This window comes from Dendronephthya gigantea, unplaced genomic scaffold (assembly GCF_004324835.1).
Source record: "Dendronephthya gigantea isolate DGI-Jeju-01 unplaced genomic scaffold, DenGig_1.0 000000F, whole genome shotgun sequence".
NCBI lineage: Eukaryota > Metazoa > Cnidaria > Anthozoa > Malacalcyonacea > Nephtheidae > Dendronephthya > Dendronephthya gigantea.
The window spans coordinates 5965199-5985998 of record NW_021163010.1 but is presented as its reverse complement, the minus strand read 5'-3'; the positions used below and the strand labels follow the sequence as shown (position 1 = coordinate 5985998).

The window sequence follows — 20800 nt, the reverse complement described above, 5'->3', positions numbered from 1 at the left end:
CTGCTTTTGAGTGAGTATACAACAGAGACACCAGAATATAAAGGAACTTACCAGGCGACAAATTTCGTAAGTATTTTGAATATATGTTGGTACTAGCTAAGTTGTATTAACTGTCACTGATATATTCACGTATCTTTTGGTCAATTTCTTAATGAAGTTCATCAAGATTATAGTACTCCTACTGAGTGCGAAGAACTGTAGGCTGCTAAAAGCCAAGGGGTTGTATGTTTGGGTTGATGCTCCGGGGCGGCCAGTTTCCTTCCATTTCTTTGTGGGTTTCTAGGATCAGCCTTCCTCCATAATTTCATATAGATTTTATAGGTTGATAAGGTTGATGGACATTGTGTGTCAGGGGTCATCCTAAGAAAAATTTAGTACTGCCCATCTCATCGCTGCCTCAAAATCCAGTATGTGTTGTAGGCACAAGCCCACTGGGCGTGTGTGGAATTTACCATTCCGGCGAAAATATTTGAAATTTGAGATCTCTTAAATGGCAATTTAAGCATTCTGAGAACCCTTTTTGGGAGAAAATTAGGTTTCCAAAAAAAATTTTAATGGCACATTTTGTGAAATCAGAATTAAGCTGGGAAGTTACTAAAGTCACCTAGCCCTTCATGGATATTTCCTATTTCCTTTCTAGAAAACTATCTATTTCAAAATCCATGAAAAAAACAAAAACAAAAACTGCGATGACAAATATAGGTAAATAAACGAAGGTCTCAGAATGAAGAATTTGTTTGGCAAAAGTTACATGAAGTATTATGTAATAGAAACAGAGAAGTTAACAAACAAGCTAGCTATAGAATATTTTGAATAGAATAGTCTAAAAGAAAAGAATATTTTGAACTTTAGAACAGGATAAATTACTTGAAACCGAGAGACTTTAATTAATATTGTTTATTTGTTTTGTAGATGATCAGTCTAATAAATATCGCGTTTTTTTAGACCCCTTAATGTTTGGGAATTCAATATTCTCTTTCCAAAACTTAATTTTTAGAACTGCCCATTTTAGGATTTAGAACTACCCATTCTTCAATTAGAACTGCCCATTTTGGAAAATGGGAGGCCTTAGGATGACCCCTGTATGTGTGTCTTTTAAATTAGCATTACCTAGCATTATCATCTAGCTAGTGATGTACATCAGATACCGCATTCCTCCCACCCCCCACCTTGTTGACATGTAACCTTGGGGAGAAAACGGAATAATACCTGCAAAAAGCTTTCCTCCTGCAGGAAAGAGTGTGGACTGACGTATTATAACTTTATTCAGGATTCTGTTATGAAACTTCTTCTATTTGCAACAACCCTTGTAATGGCTGCATATGTTGCAGCCAAGCCAGCGGAATTTGATGAAGATATGAATAAAAGAGGGGAATGGTCAACCTTGTCCAAAACCGTTAATGGACGTGAATTGCTATTCGGATGTGACAGAAGACACACATATTTGGACGATGGAAAATGTTGGTCTTATTGTGGTGCAAGCTGGGTTAGTATTCAAGATAATAAATTACGTCATGTACGATCAATCAGCCAGCCCTAAGCCAATTAAACGTGATTGTATAATCAGATACGCTGAAGATATATACGTTCTCAATTTCCATATAACTCCTGACGAAGGCCCGGGCGAAAGACAAAAGACGTTGTTTTACCACATTTCATGCGCAGATAGAAGTTTCAAATTGAAGCTTCAAACAAAATGACTTCCGTCTTTGTTTGTCAGATATAAACAGGTGCGAACAAGCAGCTGTTTATTTACAGTTCGTCCTTCAGCACTACCGATAATAAGCGAATTTCTTATTGTGCTGGTTCGCGTATCTGCGTCGTATTAATTTATCCCACAATTCATGGTTTTGGAAACCCGACGATGCCAGAACTTTTCTCTTCTTTTTCAAAAAAATCCCAAGGTATGAGGTTGATTGGGTCAGAATACTGAACTATATATTTCCACCCAGACGTATATTGTACAAAATTAGGAATAGGTCGGGCTATTTGTACTTATGAGCTGTAATACTAAAATCATTCCATGAATTTGTGAGGCTCGTACGTCACAATTTTTAAGCTCGTACGCGTATGGAAAAATTTAAATCATGCGACATTTTAAATCGTTAGCATGGTCGAAATAGTACGATTATTACGAGTATCCATCAATTCAGGCTGGCTTTAAATTACTCTGGCAATTATTATTGCAAAGAATTCGGCCAAAATTATGTATCCACGAAATCTGGCTCTATAGGAGACAATTTACAGTGTATCAAATGGGTGATTTGCACGAAAACCGCTAACAACTATCCAGCATCACTTTAACCAGCTGGATGGAGTGTCACATGGTACAAAAGTATATTACAACATTAAAAAACAACTGAAGAGCTAGGAAAATTATACTTTATATCACATTTTTTATTTAGACGAGCGGGGCGTGGTGCTACACGAGGAGACGTGATGGTCAGGCGAAGGGTTGTTCGAAAGACAGCAAATGTTATCAGTTCGTCGACGAATGCTATACTAATTGTTCTCTTTAAAATTGTCCGAAGAATTTATCAGCAGCATTGCGATTAGTCTAACAAAACATGATTAGTCTAATATGTTAAAATCATGACATGAAAAATAAAAGAGTGCGTTAAAAGGACTGGTGTTTTTTATTTTTGTTAGCATGGTTACATAATGCTGCAAACACGCAACTTTTATCGTCTAAATCTTCTCACTGGCGGTAAGCCTCTGTATCATCTAGTTGTGAACACGATCAACTTTTGCAGCATTTTCTATAATTCTTTCTAAACGTTTTGATCTCACAATGCCCCCTCTTCGTTATATGTCACCACTCAGTGTGTGTCACACACTGTGACACATTTCGTACTATCTTACATGACGTTTCCAAAAATTAATATTCTATTTCAAAATGGCGTCTAAACCCAGTTGTTTGATAGTTTGTAGCTCTTCACCAGAAGGTGAGCTTGCATTTACTTTTGCATCTTTTACAAGTAGTGACAAACAATAACTCGTTTTGCAGCGACACGTATATTTATAGATATGAAAATAACCACTTTATAATATTGTATCCTTTAATTGGGAGTGTGTGTAGGTTACCCCGTCCTTCTCCCGTCTTTATCAGGAAAGTCGACGTTGACAGGTTCCTTTTTAGGGGTCTATCCAGTAATATCGTAATTTTTCAACTCTTGGAATATATTTTATCAAAGTCAATCTCAAGATTTATACTTCAAGTTTCAAAAATTAGAAATCAATTTTTAAACATGTAACATGTTGGAAACAATGGTGGAAATTGGTCGTTTTTTTAAGAATTGTGGGATATTTTGGGTCCAATGCTTTTACTAGATACATGGATATATTTTAAAAAATGTAATCAAGTAGTGTGTTTCTCTTTAGGTGTGTCTGCATCTTCGTTTATTCATGCATTCACTCTCACAAACTCAACTTTTAATGTCCAAATTGTCACACCTCAGGTAATTTTTAGTCTTCCTGTTAGTCATATTAATATCATGTATATCTTATATAACATATGTATATGTGTACCCACTACCAGGGTCGACAAATTGAGTTTATCCGATCAGATGAGAGTAGCAAGAGATGGATCAATGACTTTAGAACAAAGACAATATCAGTGCCTGGTAAACTGGAAAATATTCAAGGTTTGTCACACAAGCCAGTGACTCAATAAATCAACCTGTTAGTGCCTTCTATGACCAGTTGATTATTATAATAAGAAGGAATTTTTACCACTTTTCTCAGCCTCTAGGTTCTCTGCCATGCTTATTCCGAGTTCTCCTGGCGCTTTAAACGATTTAGCTGAGAACGAGGTTTTGGCAGCGTTGTTGAACCGTTTCATTGAACAAAAAAGTAAGTATCTTTCTCATCATTTCCTGGGCAGTAAGTTTCCTTGTTAGTTTAAAATCTAATTAAATTTCAATATGAAAAATTTAACAGCAGTACTTTAAACCAATTAAAAGTGCATGCAACCTTATATTTCAACGCGAAAGGTTGTGGTGGCCTCTATGTTCTGGTTACGAGATTTTCACACAATTTTCTCACAATATTCACAAGCTTGTTTCTTTAGAGCCAATTTGTGCTGTTGGGTATGGCGTCGCTGCGTTATTCGCAGCGAAGAACGAAAACAACAAGTCTTCGTGGAGTTTCAAGAGTTATTCATTGACTGCCGTAGGTTTCCTAAACGTTCCACCGACCGTTAATGTGACTATACAGTCAACAATTGAAATTTTGGTTTTCAATTTAGCCTTCTTTGTTTGAAATGGTCAAAACGGAGAATTTTAACACCCTGAACATAATTCCTGAAGATTACATAAAGGATCATGGCGGAACATACAGTGGTGAGATGGCTGGTTATGTCTTTACGGTTACTTATGAAGGCTTCTTTGTCACAACTAGTTCAAAATAATGTGTTGATCTTACTGCGATAGTTTTATTTCTTGTACGGGAAGCCGGACCAGTGGAAAATCGTACAAAATAGAGCATTAATTTTGGTTGGTTCCTACCGGCCAGTAAACTGCATTGCGGACCACTAGTGATTCTTGAACGCTGCGGCCCGCTCAATTTTGGCGGCAAAATTAAATTTTACGTCTTTTACAAATTTCCACAAATTTTTTTCAAAACGTCTGTTGTTTAAAATAGATTTACAAATACAAAGTTTGAAATGTCTGAGAGTGAGGTTTTTATCATCCGGTGGGTGTTTTAGGACTAAACTGCGAGCGAGGTTCTAAACTTTAGCAAACTATTTCAATTCTAAACTTTAGCAAACTATTTCGACTTTGTTTCGTATCTTGCACTAACGTTACAGCTGCGAAATCTCAATCTTTGTGCGAGCGGCGGGCCCAAAGTTGATATTTATATCATGAGGGTCGTCTTTAGAAAAGGAAATTCATCCTTGCCTCCTGCAACGCATTCATTTATATTTCAGCCAGCGAATGTGATGCCGTTCACGTGGTTATGGACCGTCATGTTATAACGGGGCAGAATGACCAGTCAACGCTTTGTGCTGTACAAAACCTCATATTATTATGCAATGCAAGGTAGAAACAAAGAAAATGTCTCATGGCATTGATAAACTCTCGATTATTCTGAATAGAAAATATCCAATCTCTTCTATAAAGCAGTTCTAAAATGATACACCTATTATTGAGAAACTGCATTTATTTTCGCAAACAAGAAAACACATGTTCTTCTGACTATTTCAACCACAGCAGCGCGGTACCTGCATTTTTAACAATTTCAACCAAATGATGATGCAATGTGTTTTACATTCTTAATCGATTCTTAAGACATTCTTTTATTTGTTTCACGTTCTACGTTCAACTCTCCTTCATTCCACTCATTCACCTTTCCTGCAAATTTTCATCCGCACCCTTTCAGGCACGCAGACATTCACCCTTGCCTATCCTTTATCATCTAGAATTCTGGTTTGGCATTATGTGTGCAATTTATGCGGCTATTTCAGACTTTCTGTTGTATTTGTTTCAGACATGGAAAAGCAAAGTCGTGATACAGTCATGATATGCAAGTTAAATGCTCGACTAAAACAAAACCTAAAAGTGAACAATTAGTAACCGCATTTGGGGATAGAAACGAAATCATGCGATGTTGAATTACGTTGAATCGTCAGATTTGTATGCTATTACAATTCAAAGCTATCTTATTTACACTACAGTTGATTCGTATGCAAAGACAATGCAAGATAGACTTGAAAGAAATCTAGTCTATATCAATTACAGCATGGATAATGAATTTGTTCTTCTAAAGTCTATTTACTGGGTATAAACTAGGAATACAACCAAAACTACAAATTGAAACGAAAACAAAAAAATAAATTGAAAAAGTATAGATTAATTTTAGCAATATGTAAAATAGTATATTATATGGATTTTGCAACAATGCAACTCATTAATTTAAAAATCATGTAAATTTAAGTGGAGCATTGCTATTCTTGTCTGTTACAATTTAGCTTTTCTAGGTAACTCTGCCAGATAAACAATGTTTGCTGGCATATTATGGTGATGTTATTTCAGGTCAAAGCAAGAGAATCGAGGAGGCAGAGATTAGGTACTGCCTTTTGCAAAGAATCAGGTAAAGTGCAACACAATGCGACATGCTAGCACTTATGGCTTGGTATTTAACTATAGAGGGCCAATGTGTCACAAATAACTAAAGGAGTGTCCACTATCCAAATGAAGCAAACAGAAAGAACCGGCCTCGTCAACTCTTGTTTTTGCATTCAAGAGGAGAGAATACTTTTGAGGGTAAAATAATATAGCAAATACACAATGAATTTTTTTTACTTTGATCTTAAGCCCAGTACAGAAGGGCAAGTTTTCCTTGACAAAAGCTAGGGCCGTTAAGGAAAACTTGCCAAGGAATTGCGCAGTAGGAAACATGGCAACAATCTTCGAGCCAATCAAGCAGGTTCTTGAAGTTTTTCTCATTTTATCATGGCTCATATCATCATTAAATATACTCATACTTTATAGTAGCGTAAAACGTGTCAAGAAAAATTTGGTTTTTTTTTCATGTACACAGGAGCAAATAAAACTTGTCAAGGAAAACTTGTTCGTCATACACAGAAGCAAGTGAGCTGGTCAAGAAAACTTGTCATGGACAACTTGCCCATCTGTATAGGACTTTATTGTCGTGCAACAATTTGTATTCCCCACACTTTGTAGATCATTTTATTTCTTCTGTTGATATATATGATTTATTACTTTCTGAATATGAATATTTATGAGCATGAGAATTAAGAAAAAGAGTAGAGTGAAGTGAATCAATCAACTTATGTATAGAAGATAGGGTGATGAACAGCAACAAAGTGGAATGTTTTAGGCCCACAATCAACATTCCTATTTTATTTGTATTTCTCATGGGTAATTTGTATAGAACATCTATATAGAAACTCCTTGAACTAGAATTTTGTCCACAATATCTTGTTGACAGGAGGTCGCTTTCTAAAATAAAGTTTCATGGGCAGTAAGAAAGTCACCATTCTGAAAGCTTCACTAGCTTTTGTTTCATTATCACTGTTGAATTGAAATATGACTTGTCCTTCTTTCACTACTGCCTCATAATGATCAATTTTGCCCTGCCCTTTCCCCATACGACTTCCAAGTGGTTTCTTTGTCACAGGTGTTGTGGCTTCCACCTTCCACAGTTGACGTGTTTTGGTCTTTCGCACAATAGATATCCTTGCCGCTTCTATGGTTTTAGCCTTGAGTCTGCCAGGACCACGGGCATAGATTGCAAAGTCGTATTTATCCACAAAATCGTATTTAGGTGCAACATGCTGACTTTCTTTGGGAAGACTTGAAAAGAACCGTGAAGCCTGCCACCATCCCAGGGTGTTCATCTAAACGATAAAACTAAAAGGTATATGCATCTATCTGCAGAGAATTTTATCAGTTACAATATGTTTTCGTGTTCTTGTGAAGAATTGTGCTCTTTGGCTAAGGGAACTTCGAACGTTAACCCACCCACCGTTATTAAAAATCAAGAAGGCAGAGCAAACTGCAAAGCTGCCGCCTGGCGCCTGCCAAAGGCAAAGCGGCTAGCAAGTAGCAACCCAACTCATTTTCTGTACTTATTCAAAAAAATTTCGACCTATTTCAGTTTTTGACGGTTTTTAAACCATAGAGAAAAAATAAATTTAAAGCTTACGTATTTTAAACGTCCATAGTTGAACTTAGGTACAAATCTGCAAGAAAAAGCCGCCATCTTGAATTGAAGCTGCATACTTCATGTAAGAATTGGGTTCTCGTATCCCAGTCATCCCCCTTGACTGTTATTTGTTTAGATAACATACACGGGGGTACTTAACTACTTCGTTATTTGATTTACTTGTAAATTAAATGCATGTTGTTGATGGCTACAAATCCTGAAACAAGTTTTCTCGACGACGGTATTGAGAATTATAATAGGTCCGAAACTGAAGATATATCAAAATATGAAGAAATAAGAGACAGAAGCATGCGGCCATCTGGTCGAGGCCGGCAAAATAAGAACATTAATTTGGCATCACCAATTAATATAAATTCAGATATTAGTGATGTAGCACCAATAGTAAACCCTAATGGCAGATATAATAGACAAATGGATAGAGAGGATGAGGATGAAAGCTTACTGACAGATGAAAAAACATTGACTTGCCCAACTTGCAAAGGGACAGGGACAATTTATGCAGGTATTGTGAATACAGGCTGACTGAGCCTGACTCAACTGCTTTTAGCGTTCAGTTATTAATAAAAGTAGGTGAAACGTGTATAAGAGCTATATCACCCGAGCATGAAGTGCTACTTTGCAAGCTAGAGCCCTTTGCTGTGAGTGGACCGTGCTTTAAATCCCCCCCCCCAACATTTTTGGCAGCCAAAATTATTAGAACAATGTTACCATTAAAGAGTTATAATATTAAATTTGCATGGTGACATCAATAAGTAAATTAAGTTGTAGGTACACCACCGTCACCACGTAAGTGTTTAATACTGCAAAGCTTTCGGCCTGTTAACCCTGGCCTCCATCAGTGCAATTACCTGACTACACATCTACATGTCACTTAAATTGCACGTTTGTCATGATTTAGTACTTACATGAGTATTTAATACTTACATGGTGTACCTAAAAGCTAATTTACTTACTCACTAAAGAGTTGTTTGTGGAAAGTTGTTTGTTGTTCTATGTCTGTTTTGTGATTCCAGGACAAATAATGTGAGATCTGAGCGATATCCATATCATCTTATGACAGGCTTATAGGTGTTGATGAAAAATGGTTGCAAATACATTGTTGATTGATAGTTTCAAATTATTCTTAATTACTACAAATATGAAATAATTTCATACATGGAACAAACCGTTTACCATTTGCTTCAAAATAAAAATTTTTAATAAAAATAAAATATGTATATAGTACTGATGACAATTTTGTTTTATACAAAGCTGTTTCTGGGGTCAAATTGACTTTAAAGCATGACATCACATTAGTGAGACTATTAATTCCCTGGCTCAGCCATAACATCAATTTCAAGTTATTGAACACATCTTTATAATAACGCAATTATTATCTCTTTCCAAGGTCAATTCATGCACTGTAAAATGTTTCAGTTTTGGTTCATTAGATTACACCTTTTGCATTATAGATTACTTTTTGATCTTTGCAAGATAAACCAATCAATTATCACCACAGCTGAAAAGAGCGTACCAAAATTAGTGTAAATGCAAAGTTTGGCTGAGAAATGCCGTAAAATGCAGAAAATATAGCCTTGCAAATTTTGCAAATTTGTATACTTTTGTTTAACGTACAGAAATTGTTACCACATTCCTGCCAAAAAGGTAACAATTTCCGTGCGTTAAACAAAAGTAATTTAATTTTTGAATTTAGATGACAGTTCTTTGGTGGCTCTAATTCCTGTGAAAGATGAACGTTTAAAGCCAAAAAGAACGTAAGTTTAGCAACTTCAATACTTTCGCCTACTTAGCTCAGAAATACGTAATTATACGTAATTATAGTTAAAAGTTAACTAATCTAAAATATCTAAGTTAAAATACTAAGTTAAAATATCTAATTGTAATATAACATTTAGAGTACGCGCGTGCTGATTGGTCGAGAAGCGTGTTTCTATTTAACAATTGTCTAATTGTTTTAGTATATACCCTGTACCTAGATATAATAATTTCGAGAAAATAATCGATACACCGCAATTACACCGAAAAATGATTTAATTAATTCAATTTTATACGGTCGCGCGAGCGAATTTCTCCCAAACGTTCACCATCACGAATAGACAATGGTTGAGTAGCCAATCAGAATGTAGGATTTGTAATAGACAATAGTCGGGTGTATACTAAAACTGTATATAAACACAGGAAGAAATGTTTTCTATTTCTTAAATGTTTCACAGTCAGTCAAATTGTTTCATGAGTTAAGATATGCCGCGAAATCGTTTTCTCAAAGCTATTGACTTATTTTTTACACACAATTTATTAATTAATATGTACATGTCTTAAATTACATTATTTGGATTTTTGTGCTTCCAGGAAATTAAAGATCGCCATTGCTGTCTGTCTAACGATTTTGATATGCGGAGTCACCATATTTTTTCTTTTTCCACGAAGTCCGACATTACGGCTTCAATCAGTTGTTGGATATAACTCTTCATTTCCAACTTCAGGCGATGCTTATATTTTACTAAAGGTGAATGACTTTCCTCTTTTATCAGTTCATTTTTACTTTTTTTCTAAAATGTGAACAAAAACAGACTGAGGTTTTCTGTGTGACTCGCTCCTCAGTTTCAACCCCAAAATTTTGTTTTAAATTTTGTTCATTGTTGGTCTTTAATCGATGTATGCACAAGGCATCCTGTGTAATGCTGCAAACACTTAAAAGCTGGAATGTGTGTGCCAAAAAATTTTAGCTTTGTAGCATTTTACCATTCGTTTAAAGGAATTCCTGAAACCTAAAAAAGAATCAAATTGCTTTGTTCAATTCGTGTATAGGAAATGTGTTTTAACTTCATGCATTTAATATGTGCAGAACCACTATGTTGTTGACAACAAAAATTTTGTATACGTGGATTTGACGTCGATATCACTCAGCGTGTCATTCCAGAAGTTACAAGTTGCTGGGCCTAATCCCATTCATAAATTTGAAACAAAGAGTGTTGATATGCGTTCTTCTACAGATGTAAGTGTCCACATAAATTATACACAGGAGATTACTGCACGCATGGTTGGCGAGTGCGTACAGTTTTTATACTCACGAGTTGTGAAGGGTCGCAAGAAAACACGACGAGGTTTCTTTTTTATTTCTATAGTTTGACGTTTACGTAAATACAACGTACAAGCGAGATACTTCTGGCATGGCTGTATTGAAGTATGGATATCGTTATAATCTATGCATGCTTCTTGTGAGGGGGGGGGGGGGCACGAGATTCGTTCGTTTCTCATTTCATATCCTTGCCTATATGAAAACCAGCCTCTTGCTCCCGCGATGCAAATACCGCATTTAGGAGTAATTATAGCAAACTCCGATTCCGAAATGTATGATAAACCCAATCAATGATCATCAATGATTAGTTCCACCAATGTCAATGATCATTCTGGTTGACGATCGAACAATTAGATACAGAATATTTTATCGAAGAAATTTCCAGTGTGAAGCATTTGTTTTATAAACATATATACCGTCTTTTAAAAACTTTCGAATATTACCGCAAATAAACAATATAATAAACGTTTAAAAATTGACCATTTCCTTAACAGAAACTAAATGTTGAACTATATATAGGTTCTGGGATGTATAGCTTTCCAAAATTACTGAAGTTAATATTGCATGATGTGTATTGTTTTCAAATTAGTTTAATAGAGGAATGGTCCATTCATTGGCCCATGCACCTCTTTTTATTGTATTTATTGAAGTATTATTTATCTTTTTTAGATTATTGTGTATGTATGGTTTTCTCTTACTAGATATTAGGTAAGTACAGTACTCTTTCTCATGCATGACCAAATGATATAGATGCCAATCCTTGATAAATGTGGTAATAAAACATGACTATATAAAATTTCAAGTGAATTAAATTCAGGATAAGCGGTGTTTTGTGAAAGCTATCGCTATGTTTAACCGTCTATAGGTTTTCATCAGACATTAGCATAAACTTGCGCATGCGCTTAATTTTAAAAATTGCTAAGTGCAACTAGAGCAGGAAAACGACGTCTTAATTAATAATCTTTGTATATAAATCTTTAATTCGATGAATTTACGTTCCTTATCTGGCTGAGGCAAAATACTCAAAATATCAATTTGGTGCCAAAAATATTATATATGAATCATGCACCTTTGATTTTTACTTAACTCGCTGAGAATAATTAGCATAAATTTTCGTTTTTCAGTACCCAAATTGAATCATCTTTCCTCTTCCACACTGAAATGATATCATCCACAAAGCAGACATATTTTCCGTGTTACTACAATGGCTCCACTTTCTAGTACGTAAATTCTATAGCTACAATTATCTTCTCTATATCGACGAATTGCTGGAATTATTATTGTCATTCTGGTAGACGATCATAAAATTAGATGCAGAGTATTTTATACAAAAAATTTCCAAAATGAAACATTTCCATTTATAAGCATACCGACCTTTCTGCAAATTTTCTAATGTTACACGCGGATAAACCGTTCCACGCAGGGTTTCACGTCTAATCACGCGATATTCCTGCAACCCCATGTGTTAATCTTCAGTTCAGCATAGCGAAACATTATGAAACAATACGGAAGTTTTGATTTTTACACTGTCTTTTTTGCATCGCATAAGATGTTAATATAAATATAGAAAATGTTGAAAACAATCTTATCCAAGGGTCTTTTGAATTTCTACAAGCTCAACATTATACCACTATTATTATATGACTAGTTTTTTTTGTTTTTGTAAATCCTGCAATTTGATTGGCTGCTGACGAGGCGGGATTTTCCCATATTGCCCACGGGCAATACGCTCAATTTTTATTGACCGGATGTAATGGAAATGAATTATTATTCGTGTTCATGGTTTTCCCAAATTAAGTCATATAATAAATAACTTACTGACTTCGATTGTTCGGTCTGTACGGTAAAATATCAAACCGAGGTCGTGCCGTATTGACATCGCTCGGTCAATACGGCACGACCTCGGTTTGATATTTTACCGTACAGACCTCACTCTCAGTCAGTAAGTTCTTATTATTATATTAGATATATGCATGTATATACTATGTAGATAAACAGTTTTGTTTTAAAGGTTTTGAACTAAAAACTTGAAATAGTGATAGAAAAGCAGTTAAAACTAGGGGAGCGGTCAATTCTCTCAATCCTGTACCTTGTGGTAATTCGTGGGAAACTTCGTGTTTCCATATGAAGAATTTTCCTAGCTTTGTTCTCATGCTAAACCAATTTAAAAAAGTCTTAACTTTGCATAATTTGTGATTTCTACTAAGAAAGAACCTGCAAATATGTTCTTTACACTAGCAAACTGATCAGTTTCTATATCATTGTTGGAGTTTTCACCAAGAACTCTTGCGTGTCATGTACACAGAAACTGTTTGACATATTAATATAGTTTACTGGTTTGACATCAATATAAATTTATTGAACAAAGAAAATAAAAAATTACGCTGTTTGAATCGAGCAGCAAAGATGCACATAATTCATATACTGTTGTAATGTCGCGTTAGAATGATATAGCTGTACCATATCATATATGATTATGTTCGATGTCGGCATATATTCTTGCTGTTGTCTGAATCAAATACTGATGGCATTTGGGACTTCCTTGGGGTCTAAGTAAGGATACTTTTCCGGTCGTGTTTCGTTGCGTTTTGCAATTATTTCGCTGATTTCGTCTAATTTCGTGACAAATCTAGATGAGAAAAAAACCAAACAAAACCTGGATGTACAGTAAGTTTATTCATAGTGCGTCAACGCAATGCCAATGTGTTAAACGTGGCCTAGCGATTCGCCGCAATGTTGCCATTAACATCTCCGCTGATGAAATAAGTGTTCGAACAACACGTTTTTGAGTTGCTTTGTCTTTTTAAAATCAATTATGTTGCAAGATCGCATGGCGTGTATAGAAATTACGTCATCATCGAATAATGAGCGTGGCTTTTCGCTTTTGCGCGTGGCTTGCGTGGGAAGTTTGCGAGAATGAGCAACGTTAACAGCGTCCAAAAAGATCAAAAGCGCCTGGGTACGAGGCAGAAGGTGTACCTCTACGGTGTGGTATATTTTAATAATTGTAAAGTTTTTCCAAATTAACCAAATAAATAAATCGGCCTGTACCTCGAGTGTGCTTCCTCCCCAATTGGGTCAAACATATATTTCTTCTCGAAGCAGCCCAGGTTATTTGTTCCACGATCACTCAGTAGTTTCGTAATGGCTGCTATGCTCAGGGTCATTTCCTTGTCTGGTAAATGCTGTAATATTTCTTCATCCGAAACGTCGTTCTTTAGAAATAAAAACCTTTCCGTTTGAGCATTAATTTTAAATTGCTACTATTTTAATTCATGGTATGTTTTAAACCACCCGCTCGGTGAAGGTGATTAACTGAAGTAAATTGCAGGGTAAGCGGGCCACAGACTAAGGGAATTTTACTTACTACCCAAAATCCCAAATCATATAATTTAGCATTGTCACGCTCTGCGAGTCTCTTTTTAATTTGGCCTCGAATGTTGTCAAATCATGTTGTATTAGTTCGAGTATCACAGAGGAAATCAGCAACTCGACAAAACGACAAGAACAAGAACGACAAAAAAACTCGCTGACGTGATATCACGTATACCTTATCCTCTGGCGGTTGTCCTCGTAAAAACGCTGGATAATTGGCTGGAAATGCGTAGTCATCGTACTGAGAGAAGTTGGCCGCCGCGTGGCTGACACTTGCCATGAAGATGACTGACGTTAAAACTTTGGTGAGATGTTTATTGCTCATGAATTTTCCATTTCCTGGAACGCCCTTCAAAAGAACCGTATCGCCTTAAGTTGATTGCGAGGTGGAGGTGGATGTCATAGCTAATTTTATGTAGCTTGGCGAGTGGCTTCAGTGGAAATAATGATCAATTTTGAAAAAGGCAATGTACGTATTATACACCACAAGGGGTATTTTTGCTATGGAAAAGGAATGACCATATCACGAAATGTACGACATCAGAGCCGCGACTTTTCGTAAGGTAATACCAAGTTGAATTTTTTATTCTCACAATGTTTCTATTTAACAAATAGATAACATTGAACCGTTGTCTATTCACATTATAGATACACGGTATGACGTAACGTATAAAAAATGACGTCATGCCATGTATCTATAACTGAACAGACAACGGTCCAATGTTATCTATTTCTTTATGTAATAAAATCGAAAAACTGAATCCGAAATTAAACAGGCAAATAATTCGTTTTTGTTTTCCCCAACACTTGGAAAATTGTCAAAGTAAAAATTTTGCAGATATCACGACATTCACGCGTACATGATCTATATAGGATTAAAGAAATGCTATTAGTTATATTGCTATTGGCATGCATATACGCGGTGGTTGCATATGGTGCCGAGAATTTTTTAATCACCAACCGTTCTTTCTGCAACCTTCAATTTCTTCGAGAAAACGCTAATGTCAGGAATCATTTACAAATATCTAAGACATACCTACATGTTTAGCTTATGAAGATGTAAATATATAGATAATTTAATAAATCGAAAAATATAGGGTCCCAATCGTTAACATCTTATTCAAGTTGAAAAATTTTACCTTTAGACCAAGGCCCTCCTCGTCAACCAGCTTGTTTGCCCAGTTTTGAATTTCATAATCATTTGATAGCTTCTCTGGTTTGTCTAAGTGAATATAATTAATATTAGTTCGTTCAATCGCTGCATGTTTATTGATGCTGTTTCATTCTGTGTCTTTCTAGTTACAATACATGATCTGATAGACGATGAAGACATACCATAATGTGCATTCACTATTTCTTTAACGTATTTTTTGATCGCGTTATGAACCAAAAGGGCGTCATCTCTGTAAGGGTAGTAAGGAAGAGCTTCTTCATCATCCACCTAAAATCAGGAAGGCAAAATTATGGTGATTGTGGAGCCACACGTACTTGTTATTTAATTAAGCTCATCTGGAAAAAATCCTAAATAAAATAATTAGTTGTGAAAATTTCAGAATTGTTGATTCACAAAAAGTGCATAAAAATCAAACGATGTTTTCATGATGTGGAAAAGAAATTACTTGGCCTACACAGGTAAAATATATACTTTTTCATGATGGGATAAGAATATCTCAAGAAATCATTTCTAAATTAAATTCTAGGAAGTTTATTTTGCATCTAATTGTGGTTCACGAGAATACAATTGTAATGGTACGAAGGTTAGATAACACCCCCAAGGCAACATCTTTGCATCTAACTGTATATATCACTACCCCTCTCTTCTTTAAATCCCTAGGGAGCCAGCCATCGACATTCATTCTCCAAGCAGCAAACCTGAAGTTAAAAGTCATTTGAGGATCATTTGCTGTTTATAAAGAAGTAAACCTATTCTGTAAAGATTATTATTTAATTTTAGCCATGCTCTGCTATACCAGATACATTTTCTATACTATAGGTCAGTGGTTTAAGCCAACTTACAACAACGGTTTAGGGCATTATTGAACTCGACCGCTGGAACGGTAAAGAATTGAAAACAAAGCTTCACTAGCTCGAAACCTGAGAAGCAAGAAGCCATATAAAATCTATGCTTACTTGGTCTTTATGATATTCATCATTCCAACAGCTCCAACAGTCATGCACGTGTCAACCCAACCTCCTGGTTGGACCAGTTTTGCAAGAGCTCGACTGCAAGGTACGAAAATGATGTGTTGGTATGGAGAAGACCGATGAAATAATACAGTCCCTTACCTTCTGCGTGTGAACCCAATTTTAGCTGTCTGTTGTAGTTTACGCTCAAAATACCAGTTAAATTAACCATTGTAACCACTATTATACAACATGTATAACATAGTGTGTAAACTTATAAGGACGGACAAATGGCATATACCTGTTTATTGCAAGAAGGAACAAAAAATGTGGAGCGATTAAACGAAATATTGGATGTGATTGCGACAACTCTCTGTTTGTTACCACAGCAATTCCTTCCATTATAAGATGAGTAAAAGCTGAAAAGTTTCAAGCAAAGAGGCCTTCGTCAGCAGATTCGACGAAGGACCTTAATTAAGCCTATATTCAGCACCCGAAAGACGTCAGCTGCGCTATAGAGGTTACTCGATCCTGCCTGTAGACAAGCACAGACAACCTGGTATAACTCTATTACTCTAATGTTCCGCGTGCTATAATGATCGATACGTCGAGCGTTTTTCGTGTTGTTAGTTAACTTGTTAGTTAGAGAGGCCTGTTTAAAAGCGTTTTTCGTGTTGTTAGTTAACTTGTTAGTTAGAGAGGTCGTGTTGTTAGTTAACTTGTTAGTTAGAGAGGTCGTGTTGTTAGTTAACTTGTTAGTTAGAGAGGCCTGTTTTCCTTTTTTCTGGATGTATGATCTTACCTAAATGTGCACACGACTGATGAAATGCAGAGTCAGCATTGTTGAAATATATTTTTGCCAACGTCCAAACACCTTTCGGATCATTGGGTAAAAATACCTGTAAAATTACGTTGTTAGGAATATAAGCATAAAATATTGATCTTCTTTTAAAGGAGGCCTAGTAAGAGGCATAAAAAATCTAAAAATTCGACTTTTTGATGTAACATTTGAAATTTTAAATGAGCCAAATGATGCTATAACGTTAGCACTTAATAGAAAATAATACAATAGATCCCCGATTCTTAGGAGCTAGTTTTAACCAGGTCTAAAGGCTTTAGGAACTTTAGAAGCGTTAGAATGCAAACATTGCATACAGTATTATTTATCTGCACATGATTTTTGCAAAGTTACTATTTTACCGGGTGTTGTTTGGTGTCAGAGTTTGGAAACAATTGAATTGCAATCGGCATCAGTTGTCCTCTTGAATCTACGTGAAAAAGTGCCATTGGTGCCACTACCTAGATATGTGTATGAAGTAATAAATGTTTGTTTAGAGTTTGTTATATCTACATATTCTTGAGTAACTGAGCCCGGTATGCATATGCTACAAACCTTTCTATTATCAGTGCACTGGATATCCTTCAAAAACGAATGGTCCACGATGTAAATTTTCTTATCATCCATTGCCTCTTCAAGAGTTAGGCCCTCCAGGAAGTGTTCCACCATTTCTGATGTAACGCCAAAACTAGAAAACGCAGCACAATACAGCTGTAATTTCTTAAATCTTCTTCGATTACCAATTGCATGCTGTGCAGAAAAACCATGCAACATACGTTTCAGGTATTTCTGTACAACGACAAATGGAGATGGTATTGCAGCCTTGTAGCCTCTGGCGACCAAAATTGTTATCTTGCCTCCACATATCCTTGCCCTTTGAAAGAAATCAAATGCATAGTTACAGTTTTTTATACCATTCAAGCGTGGTATAAACAGAAACGACAAAATGTACATACATAAGGTTTTGGAAATGCAAAACATCCATCATAGATATTATTAACATCTTGTATTGATTCCCATCCGCCAGAAAGCAATTTTTTCAATTTCCAGCGAATGATTAAACCTGACCGAACTGATATTATGTCCCACTAGAAATGAGAATTAAAATCAACAGGGTTTTTTTACTCACGTCTTCAGCATGCTTAAAAGTTGAACTCAAGGACTTTGGGAAAACGTTTTGGGGAGAAAGCAAATATCAATCAGTTCTGGGAACCCCTCTCCCCAATGCATGGCGGTGTTTCTTCACTTCTTATATTGTACCATAACCAGTTCATCTCCCCCTCCTCTGGGAGGCCCTATGTACTTTATGTACTTTAAAAATTTAATACCTTGTATGAGTTGCTAAAGTTTTCATCTTCAGGTAGATTGGAAACCTTGGAAATGAGAAGAGCGTTTGTGTTTACGCTATGATACCTATTTTTTTCTTACTAACTTTTTACTCAAATGCGCGCAACAACAACCTAATTACCTGTTTTGGCATCCCGGGTTTCTTTTCAATCAAGACGTAATGTTTTCTTTTCCTTTCTAACTCGCATTGGCGTTGTCCTGGAGACTCAGAATACTGAGGTAGAACACTATCGTACCTAAATACAAAGCAATCACTGCAATACACTAATAATAAAATAATTAGTTGTGATCATTCTGTCTTGCTGATAATAGCGATATTTGTGCAAAATAACAACTATGTAAAACAGTACACGATTGCGTCATGGTAAAATCGTTCCAATTTTACAATTTTACGAAACATCGGATTTAGTTCGTGTAACTATATCAAGGTTTATCCGAAGGGGAACGACTGGATACAAATCTATATCGAAAAAAACTACTGCATCAACTCTCTCCTGAATTGCGTTTTTCGGCATCATACCTACAAATTGTTAAACGAACACCAGATCTAACCCAACGCTGAAACGGAAAGATGTCAGGTTTGTCTTCTGGTCGATAGTGATTAGTGATTTCCACCCACTCCATGAACCATTCCGATGATGTAAATGTTGAATATCGGTGAATCTCAACTTTCAAGATCGGGCCGATATCGGGAACAGCGTCACCAAACGTGAATGTATCAATTGCCCCAGCCTCGAAGTCATTCCTCCATTTACAATCTAAATAGAGATCATGAGACCTCCGACCATCTTCACTTATAAGGGTGATGTATATTTGAACATCCGTTCCCATGCCTTTTTTGTCTCCTGTTTTTGTTTTGATTTCATAGCCATTGTTCGCAACGTTGCTATTTCCCATTGATTTGCTAGAAATAAGAATTAGTACATAATTATTATACATAGTACAAGACCGTTATAAATGATTCGGGCGCCCATGTAGTTTGGGGACATGCGAATCTTCAAAAATCAGTTTTAAATTTCTTTGCCTCATATATTCATTGACAATGTCTCTACAAAAATAAATGGTTGAGGAATGGCTATGTACATCATATACTCGGCTATTTACCAACCCTATTTGAAATTCCTCTGTTTCTTTGCCCAGTAACTTGCAGTATTCAACCGCCCCTTTCCCGCGAAATATGCGAGAAAAAATCCAACGTATTTTAATAATGCAATTGATGGATCTTTCACCATTGATATTTGTATGAAAATTTGCTTTGCATGTTTTTGTTATTTTCAGTTGTAAACAAAACAGGCAGACGTAATACTATTCGTTAAAACAACTGGTATAGAGCTGGTGAGATAATGTAAACATGCTAAACTTTTCTGTCTATTAGAAAACAGAAATGATGTTAGCCTGTTGTACCTTCTGGATTTTTTATCCAAAAGGCATTTGGAAACAGGTTGAACATGCACTTTCTCAAAATATAACAGTTAAACGTGAGCCTAAAATTGAATTTGCTTTTATCCGTTCACATCAATTTAGCTGAAACGTAATGAGTGAGTAGTCACATGTTATATAAGCAATATGACTGAGATATATTGTATATGCACGGGCGTTGCACAACTAAACAATGAAACATTGTGGAACACTGAAACATTGTGGAACAATGAACAATGCTTAATTGTTAGACACTTGACACTAGGAAGCGGTGAATAGTGATTAGTCATATTAGTTGCAGTTAGTGTGAGAGGCAACAGCACGAGCCGGAGGCACAGCTTTTAATACATTTCTATAAAACGAAGAAGTTGTTGTTGTGGTTCTAATCTAGTATACGTTATTGGGTTATTCCCCCTTACGGCCCCGACGATTCCGCTGAAAGATACAAAGAATAGGGGTCGTGTAACACACAGCAATTTTTGTATTCAGTGTAAATATGCAACACAAGCATATTTTGTCAAGCACACCTTTGTTCTTTATAATTTTATAGACGCGCAGGCAAAAACAGAGTGTTCTTATACACGTGTCGTATTAACAGTAGATGCAAAGAAAGTCATCGATATTTGTCATAATTTATGTTTGCCGAGCCTAGCGAAGAGTTTAGGTACAACCATAAGAATTGTAAAACTCGTTACTCGGTTTTGACTCTGTGATTTCCATGCTCTTTAATTTTCACTCACGCAATGACGAATTCGAAAGCTTGCTGCGAGGTTCCGGTACTAAAGGAACGACCAAAGATTACAGTTGCTGGCCTTAGACTGATAGACTTGACTGATATTAAAAAATGTTCGGCCTTGGCGGGGAGGATGAACTACCAGAGCGTATGGGGGCCGTAAACATAGAAGGCGACGATGACACAGTCACTGTAC

General features: G+C 36.0%; 3 protein-coding genes and 1 long non-coding RNA gene across 5 annotated transcripts; 3 read left to right on the top strand and 1 right to left on the bottom strand.

The window, feature by feature from the left end:
- The first annotated feature begins 3 nt into the window (after positions 1–3).
- Positions 4–2626, top strand: LOC114519020. Its single transcript, XR_003686541.1, has 3 exons — positions 4–66; positions 1271–1486; positions 2406–2626. It is a non-coding gene; the product is annotated as an uncharacterized LOC114519020 (long non-coding RNA).
- A 261-nt stretch (positions 2627–2887) lies between these two features.
- LOC114517468 (glutamine amidotransferase-like class 1 domain-containing protein 1) lies at positions 2888–6561 on the top strand. 2 transcript variants are annotated; one of them, XR_003686397.1, is made up of 9 exons: positions 2888–2945; positions 3382–3458; positions 3539–3644; positions 3745–3852; positions 4070–4170; positions 4247–4340; positions 4928–5039; positions 5488–6263; positions 6541–6561. XR_003686397.1 is itself a non-coding variant. In XM_028537205.1 (8 exons), the coding sequence occupies exons 1-8, from the start codon at positions 2897–2899 to the stop codon at positions 5507–5509; spliced, it is 669 nt and encodes a 222-aa protein (XP_028393006.1). In that variant the 3' UTR covers positions 5510–6353. The 2 variants fall into 2 exon arrangements, 1 of the variants encoding a protein (XP_028393006.1); XM_028537205.1 differs by lacking the exon at positions 6541–6561 and having other exon boundaries at positions 2897–2945; positions 5488–6353.
- Positions 6562–7810: 1249 nt separating this feature from the next.
- Positions 7811–12561, top strand: LOC114518317 (transmembrane protein 106B-like). Its single transcript, XM_028538297.1, has 7 exons — positions 7811–8191; positions 9383–9443; positions 10039–10195; positions 10535–10684; positions 10815–10873; positions 11438–11476; positions 11893–12561. The coding sequence occupies exons 1-7, from the start codon at positions 7864–7866 to the stop codon at positions 11987–11989; spliced, it is 891 nt and encodes a 296-aa protein (XP_028394098.1). The 5' UTR covers positions 7811–7863; the 3' UTR covers positions 11990–12561.
- Positions 12562–13102: 541 nt separating this feature from the next.
- On the bottom strand, positions 13103–19343 carry LOC114516532 (arachidonate 5-lipoxygenase-like). The gene is made up of 16 exons (XM_028536056.1): positions 18973–19343; positions 18574–18688; positions 18434–18478; positions 18062–18193; positions 17882–17979; positions 17661–17793; positions 17468–17566; positions 17070–17166; positions 16569–16686; positions 16274–16366; positions 15955–16015; positions 15479–15584; positions 15283–15365; positions 14319–14492; positions 13820–13983; positions 13103–13397 (listed from the first exon to the last, which is right to left on the bottom strand). The coding sequence occupies exons 1-16, from the start codon at positions 19281–19283 to the stop codon at positions 13283–13285; spliced, it is 1944 nt and encodes a 647-aa protein (XP_028391857.1). The 5' UTR covers positions 19284–19343; the 3' UTR covers positions 13103–13282.
- Positions 19344–20800: the final 1457 nt, after the last annotated feature.